The 8,556-nt window shown below is 45.9% G+C and overlaps 1 protein-coding gene across 1 annotated transcript; it reads left to right on the forward strand.

Annotated features, from left to right (window-relative positions):
• Positions 1–263: 263 nt before the first annotated feature.
• On the forward strand, positions 264–8,173 carry LOC138358523 (uncharacterized). Its single transcript, XM_069316501.1, has 4 exons — positions 264–1,562; positions 1,716–3,618; positions 7,437–7,846; positions 7,949–8,173. The coding sequence occupies exons 1-4, from the start codon at positions 264–266 to the stop codon at positions 8,171–8,173; spliced, it is 3,837 nt and encodes a 1,278-aa protein (XP_069172602.1).
• The last annotated feature ends 383 nt before the right edge of the window (positions 8,174–8,556 follow it).

Below are 8,556 nucleotides of genomic sequence, written 5' to 3' on the forward strand. Positions count from 1 at the left end.
AAGGTCGTGCTCTTGGCGTACCAATTGGTACCTGAGGCTTACAGGAAGAAGTTCAGGAACCTGAAAAAGACCTCAGAGCACACTTTCACCGAATTCGCCACTATCAAGGAGCGACTTTTCCAGGAATGGTGTGCCTCTCGGAAGGTGGAGACCAAAGAAGACCTCGAGCAGCTCATACTGTTAGAGGACTTCAAAGACTGTCTGGAGATCAAAAGACGTATCTAGAGGAACAGCAGGTAGAGACCTTGAGTGCGGCAGCCACAATGGCTGAGGAATACATCCTGACTCATAGGCCGTCTGCTAGGTATGTCCCGAAGACCTATTCAAGATATCCAGCCAAACATAAACCGGAGGATAAGACTGCCCCTCGTAGTGCCGCCAAATCAACCCCAGATAGTCCTAGGAGGATTAGTCCGAAAAGGGATGTATTGTGTTGGACCTGCGGCAGGAGAGGACATTTTGCTGCGAAGTGTCGTAGCAGTACAGGTAATAATCCCCGTAGGGAAGTCACGCTGATAAACAGTATAGTACCACCGACATCCACCCTAGAGAAGAGGAAAGAATTGTTCACCCCATATACCTCCCAAGGGCATGTAGCCAGTGGCCTTTCGGGTAAGCCAGTGGTAATACTCAGAGACAGTGGAGCGGCCCAGTCTCTAATTTTAGAAAATTCATTACCCAAAGGTATATCGGCGAATGGGACGCAGAAGGTAATCCTGGGTGGATTTCCTTCCACCTTGTACGTGGCCCCTTTGGTACAGGTGCATCTAGACTCTCAGCACTTCAAAGGTGAGTGTCGGTTGGCTGTGGTGGATAGTCTTCCCATAAAGGGGATTGACGTAATTTTGGCCAATGACTTAGCCCTAGGTTTGTTACCTAACTGTCCCCTGGTAGTGGATGATCCAGAGTGTGAAGAGACCAGTCCAATTGCGGCGGTGCAAACCAGGTCTCAGGCTCAATTCCAGGCACCACCAGATTTAAGTACTTTGTTTGACTCTCCTCCTATCCCACAGGTTACGAGTAGCCATACACCAGTCCCGCCCGTCCAGATGACGGTTCCTGAACACTGGACTCGAGCCCATCTGATAGAAGAACAGAAGAAGGACCCTCAGGTACGGAAGTTGGCTGACACCCTAGACTCTCCTACGAAAGGAGGTGATCTGTATGTATGGTCAAGTGATGTACTGTGTCGCCGGCATCCGCCGAAATACCCCCAGTCAACTGCGGTGGGTGAGCAAATAGTCGTCCCAGCCGTATTCAGATCTAGACTGTTAGAAACGGCCCATGCCGATAGATTTGCTGGACATGGTGGGGTCTCGAAGACTTTCCAACGACTAGCCAAGAGTTTCTACTGGCCGCATATGAAGAAGGACGTACGTCGTTTTTGCAAAACCTGCCACACCTGCCAGGTGGCAGGAAAAGCAAACCAGCCTGTCCCTAAAGCCCCTTTATACCCCATTCCATCCATAGGTGAGCCCTTCGAGCATCTCATCCTGGATATAGTAGGCCCGCTTCCGCCTTCTACCTCAGGGGTGCAGTATTTGCTAACTATACTAGATCGGGTTAGTAGGTACCCAGAAGCGATCTCCCTTAAGACCATCACTGCTAAGGTCTTGGTGAAACATTTGCTCTGGTTCGTCTCGCGATACGGTCTTCCTAAGACCATTCAGACGGACCAGTGATCTAACTTTATGTCTCATTTGTTTCGCCAACAGATCGCCGACCTGGGAATCCAACAGATTACCTCCAGTGCCTACCATCCCGAGTCTCAAGGAGCTTTGGAGCGTTTTCACCAGACGTTGAAGGGCATGCTTCGGAAGTTTTGCTATGACCGGCAGAGTAAGTGGGTTGAAGACCTGCCCTACCTCCTATTTGCGGTAAGATCGGTTCCCAATGAATCCCTAGGAATCTCCCCATTCGAGATGATCTTTGGTCACTCAGTAAGAGGTCCCTTAGAGGTGGCACGAGACCATTGGCTAGACAAGGAAACCGAGGAAGACGTTGTGGACTGGTTGTCTACAAATAAAGGCCGGCTGTTCTCTGCGTGGGAGATGGCTACGAGAACCTTGGAGAATACGCAAAAAACTACCAAGAACAGGTATGATCAGAGGGCCAAACAAAGAGATTTCCAAGTAGGGGATCTGGTTTTGGTATGTACCCCTACAGTAACTGGAAGTTTGAGCGCCAGATTTGTAGGTCCTTACCAAGTTTTAAAGAAGGTTACTAATCACAATTACCTTCTTAGTACTCCAGACCGCCGGAAGAAAGAAACTTTGGTTCATGTTAACATGATAAAAAAATATGAGGGTCGAGATACACTCCCAATAACCATGGTGACCACAAAAGATGACATTGAGGAGGAAGAGGAGGTATTAACTAACTCAGAGATTCTGTTTAACTTGCAGACAAAGTTGACACATGTGGCCGAAGGACATCAACCATCATTGCGGCAAATGATCCAGGAGTACAAGCCTATCTTCAGAGATGTTCCAGGACTAACATCCGTCCTAAGGCATGATGTCGTGCTGGAGGAAGGAATCCGGCCTATAAAGCAACACCCATACCGACTCAACCCCCATAAGAAACGGGTGGTGAAAGAGGAGGTGGAATATATGCTGAAACACCAGCTAATAGCCCCGAGCTCGAGCCCATGGTCATTCCCGATACTACTAGTGCCCAAACCTGGTAAGAAATACCGTTTTTGTATTGATTATCGCCAGGTGAATAAGGTCACAGTAGCAGACACCTGTCCTCTCCCCAGGGTAGAGGAATGTCTGGATGCCATAGGTAAAGCTCGTTACCTGACTAAATTTGACCTGTTCAAGGGCTATTGGCAAGTTCCCCTCGCGGAGAAGGCTAAACCCATATCGGCATTTGTGACTCCCGACGGGCTGTTTGAATGTCAGGTGATGCCATTCGGGATGAAAAACGCAGCTTCCTCATTCCAGAGGCTGATGGGCATTGTGTTGCGTGACGTGGAAAACACCTTAGTCTACATCGATGACGTACTAATATATGATGTGGATTGGCAGGACCTTCTACGTCACATAGAGGATTTCTTCAAGGCCATGCTCCAGTCGGGATTGGTGGTCAACCTACACAAATCTGAGTTTGCCAGAACCTCTGTCATCTTCTTAGGTCATAAGGTTGGAGGAGGATGGATTGCGCCAAAGGCCAGCAAGATAGAGGCAATAGTCCAGTATCCTACACCAGCTACCAGGAAGGACATCTTGCGTTTCCTTGGTATGGCTGGTTTCTATCGTAAGTTCGTCCCTAACTTTTCCTCCATCGCCGCCCCCCTGACAAATCTGTTGAAGAAGGGGGTGAAACTATTATGGAATGAGAATTGCCAGGAAGCATTTGAGAGTCTAAAGGCAATTCTAATCTCTTCTCCAATCCTTAGGTCCCCGAGTTTTAAGGATAGATTTATCCTGACGGTCGACGCTTCTGACTATGACCTGGGGTCCGTACTATCTCAGACGGATGAAAAGGGGGTGGAACATCCTGTGGCCTACCATTCTAAGAATTTCACCCCCAGTCAGCTTAACTATTCCGTCATAGAAAAAGAAACGTTGGCCTTAATTAATTCAGTTCAGCACTTTGAGGTATACCTAACAAGTAATGGTCACCCTATATTAGTACGAACTGACCATAATCCTCTAAAGTTTCTGGCTCAGTTTAGGCAAAAGAACCTCAGGCTCACCAGATGGAGTCTACATCTGCAACAATATCCCTTCCAGATCGAGCACATCAAAGGGGTGGATAACGTGGTAGCTGACGCATTGTCTCACGTCTAGATCCTTGACTAATTTGGTTTGTTTCCTTTGTTTTATAGAAACCCAAACCAAATTCTTTTGGTGGGGAGGTGTTACGGACCCGAGTCCAACGTCCGAGCACGGAGCAGTGACGACCACGCCATCTGTGGGTCAGCTCCCGAAACCCCCTCCAAATGGACGGTGCCATCAAGTGAGGACAGGAAATACCAGCCACAAGGGCTGGTTTCCCGTCCTGGTCAGCTCATAACACAGCCGCTGCTGACCTCTGGTGAGGTGGAGCTTAGACAGCAACGCTATCTAGGGAGTGGATACGTCGGGCGTTTTTGTCTAAGCCTGTAAGTAAGGTGTCCTAGTGTGTCCCTGTTACTGATGACGTGTCTGATTACAGAGTCGACCTGGGACTGCTGTAATGGAAGTTGGATCAGTCTACCCAAGGCAGTCATCTCGTCTCCAAGTGTTTGCTGCAGCAGCTGTGAGTCGCCCCCCGGATGAACACTGTGGTGTTAGCCTGCCTGTGAAGTGGCAGTTGAGAGATTGTCATACCCGGGACTGACTGGTGGAGACGCTTAACCACTAGGGTGTTGTGGCAAGGAGAGTGGTCTGTGGGATCACACGAGGCTCCTGACTAGGGTTCGCGACCTTAGTATCGATCGTGGAGTGGCCTAACCAGCGTCGCTGATTGGAACCTGCCAGCTACCGGCTGGACTTGTGGTTGATGGCCTCCACGACGGTGCCCCCAGTGGAACTGTGATTTGGCTGGCCCGTGGCCAGGGTAGACTCAAGAGGATCGAAGGATTCATAGTGAGGCCACAAGAGCACCAAGAGCTTAGCATCGTGAGCACCATGAACGTCCAGAGTCTTCAGAGGAAGACTACGTTGTGTATTATAGTGTCTAGCCCCCCCCCCCCCTGTGTAACCTTTTATATATTATTTATGGTGATGGTGGTAATTATATTATTAAGTTTTTTACTTTATTTCCCTTCCCCTTTTATTTTTCTTGTGTTACGGATCACATCCCTTGAAAGCCACTACTAGCTTGGGGCCGGATACCCTACCTCTAACAACATCAGAGAAAGAACCTCGGTTGCGACCCGAGAGGGCCGTAACAATTATACTTATTAGAAATTGAACAACGTTTCGAATCTAAAAGACTCATTCTTTTGGGTTCAATCGTCTGGCGTTCGCTTGAACGTTTGTTCTTAATAATATTACACATCTTTGTGAATTCCTTGTGTATTATTATGATTCTTATTATTATAATTAGTAGTATTAGTATTATTATTGGAGGTTTTTCTTTCAATTATTTGTTATTATGCTAGTTATTATTTTGGGGGGGGCCTATGTGTGATTATTTCGAGCTGCTCATTTTCAGACCAGTTCTCTACATCAATGTAATATCATCAATATATGGAAAATAGTTTTTAGAGCTCTTGAAGTGACAGTTTTGGTCGCCAGCCTAGCCCCAAAATGAGTTTAATAATTTTTCATGTTTCCAGCGGTAAGGGAGTCGAGATTGTTCTGTTCATGCACCGGAAACATCTTTCTTGAAGTTGCTCATTGCATTTCCTGAATGGTAGCTCGTTTTGGAGGTTGAGCGAGGTACTTGCAAACTGAAACTAAACAGAAGAATAAACATTTTGAACTTTGCTGTATACACACATACTAGACACACCTGTTTTCTGTGGGAGATTCTGGATGTAAGCCATTTAGTCACGAACATTAAATTGCTTCTCACGTTATTAACAGCCTTACGCTTTATTGCGAGTTTAGAATTTAGATAAATTTCTGGACAGGAATGTCAAATTGGGGGTTATTGCTACGTTATAGATCTGATTTTAGAGTTGTAATGTGTGATGCTTCCCTTAGTATCCAGGTGATGAGCTAACCTCCACTAACCAGCTAATTTCTTGTCGTATTTGGACGAAATGCTTTACACATGTAATGTAAATGGGTTGGTGGGTTGTATATCAGTGTCTTCCAGTCTATAGTGATGACATGACGGTGAGGTGAGATGACCAAAGCACACATCAGAAAGTGTAGAAACGACGACGTTTCGGTCTCTCCTGGACCATAATAAAGTAGTGTTCAAATTTGATGCTTCCATGAGTAAGCCATCAGTAAGATTTTTCCGTGCATAAATAGCTTGCCACTGTCGTCGTCATAAGATGAACTAGTTGTAATATTGTATTCATGTGATTTACAATATTTTTCATATCTTCTGACTGAGTCGGTGCAGAGTCAAATGCATAGTAGCGGTCTATGGTACCTAATGTTGCATATCATTCAAACAGATGTTCAACAGAAGTGGTCCCGTACCACTGGTCTGGAGTACACTTCATTCTGTGCTAAGTTCGCGGTAAATGACTTGGCGCTTTCCTCTGATAATTCTCTCTCTCTCTCTCTCTTTCTCTCTCTCTCTCTCTCGGGAGGAAACGTTGTTTACAAAAACTTAAAAGGTTCGATTTCTTAAGAAGTTTTAATGAGGTAGAAAAGACTACCATCATCTCCAAGTTTCTTAAATTTGCACACCAGTTCTCTGTGCCCTGAGCCACACATTCTCATATGCTCAAACATTACCCAAAGCAATGACATATTTATCCTCTTTACTGTCAAGATTCTTGTTACATTTTGCAGTTAACTGTTGTAAAATATCCGATACTTCTGTTACCTACAGATCCAAATGGTTTGCTACTTAGAGAGCATTTTTCTTCAAGAACTTTTCTAATAACTCATCACGAGTTTTTCAAAGAGCTTTCCAATAAATTTGTGTGAGGATTTATGTCAATAGTTTTGTACTGATGTCTTGCTGGACTTGGCTAATGATGCAGACGTCTGCATCATTAGCCTTCTTAAATATCAGAGACAAGGTTGTTTGATCTGTGCAAGAGTGGAAAACCAGCTGTAAGTGAAAGTTAACATCACTAAAGGATGTTAGGACTTGTCATAGGAACTTGCTGACATGCGCTTCAAGTAGACAGTTTGTAACGTTTTCATGCGTGATTTTACAGGAAGATAAGCGCGGATTTATATATTGGAAGGTAGCTGAGAGAGAGCTCTCACTGGCTCAGTAACATGCATCCTTCTTGCGAAATTATAACTAACAGGTTCAACTATCTCAGTAGCATTGTTAGCTGTAATGACATCAGGAGCATTAAGTGTACATGGAGTCGTCTGAGGGCAGTCCTTGTTGCTCTTACATTGTGAGTCTTCATACTTTACCATTGTTATTATTAGTATTACGTAGATAAATATTTAAATCATATTTTTAATAAGATGTGTCAACGAAAATGTTGCTCTCATTAAATCTCTTATCTCTGATTAACTTATCATGCAAATCTGGACAGTAATGCTATTTTGAAGGATCGGACTGTCATTATTTTCTCCTTGAAGAGAGAGAGAGAGAGAGAGAGAGAGAGAGAGAGAGAGAGAGAGAGAGAGAGAGAGAGAGAGAGAGAGAGAGAGAGAGAGAGAGAGAGAGAGAGAGAGAGAGAGAGAGAGAGAGAGAGAGAGAAAGAGAGAGAAAGGGGGGGGGGAACGGACAGATATAAATTAGGTATGAAGTAAAGCAAGGGTAAGCCAAGCCAGAAGAGAACAAGCCAGAGCAAGTCAAGCCAGAGGAGTTTAAGCCAGAGTAAGTCAAGCCAGAGGAGATCAAACCAGAGGAGGTCAAGCCAGAGGAAGTCAAGCCAGAGGAGATCAAGCCAGAGGAGGTCAAGCAAGAGGGAGTCAAGCCAGAGGAGGTCAAGCCAGAAGAAGTCAAGCCAAAGGAAGTCAAGCCAGAGGAAGTCGAGCCAGAGAAGGTCAAGCCAGAGAAGGTCTCGCCAGAGGTTGACAAGCCAGAAGAAGTCATGTCAGACGAAATCAAGCCAGAGGAGTTTAAACCAGTGGAGATCAAGCCAGAGGAGGTCAAGCCAGAGGACGTCAAGCCAGGGGAGTTTAAGCCAGAGGCGTTCAAGCCAGAGGAGGTCAAGACAGAGCAAGTCACGAAGGAGGGGTTTAAGCCAGAGGAGATCAAGCTAGAGGAGGTCAAGACAGAGGAAGTCAAGCGAGAGGAGATCAAGCCAGAGGAGGTCAAGCCATAGGAGGTCAAGCCAGAGGAAGTAAAACCAGAGGAGGTCAAGCCAGAGGAAGTCAATCCAGAGGAGTTTAAGCCAGAGGAGATTTAACCAGAGGAAGTCAAGACAAAGGAGTTTAAGCCAGAGAAGGTCAAGCCAGAGGAAATCAAGCCAGAGGAAGTCAAGCCAGAGGAGGTCAAGCCAGAGGAGGTCAAGCCTGAGGAAGTCAAGCCACAGGAAGTCAAGCCAGAGAAGGACATGCCAGAGGCGGTCAAACCAGACGAAGTCAAGCCAGAGGAAGTCAAGCCAGAGGAGATCAAGCCAGAGGAGGTCAAGCCATAAGAAGTGAAGCCAGAAGAGGTCATGTCAGAGGAGGTCAAGCAAGAGGAAGTCAAGCCAGAGGAGGCAAGTCAGAGGAGGTCAAGCCAGAGGAAGTTAAGTCATAGGTCAAGCCAGAGGAAGTTAAGTCAGAGGAGGTCAAACCAGACGATGTCAAGCCAGAGGATGTCAAGCCCAGCACAGTTGCCCTACCCTCACATTACAGTCCTGTAACGTGAGGGTATAACCTACACGGAGAACTGCTTGCAATTTGTAGAACAGATTTTTGTTACATCGTCTCATATACTGACTCGTAGTTGACCCAAAGGGAAGACTTTCGAAGCAAAGTGCACGTTATAATTTTTTTTATTTCAAGCATAAATAACAAAGAGGTCTAAGAATTAATC

Source organism: Procambarus clarkii, chromosome 84 (genome assembly GCF_040958095.1).
Source record: "Procambarus clarkii isolate CNS0578487 chromosome 84, FALCON_Pclarkii_2.0, whole genome shotgun sequence".
NCBI lineage: Eukaryota > Metazoa > Arthropoda > Malacostraca > Decapoda > Cambaridae > Procambarus > Procambarus clarkii.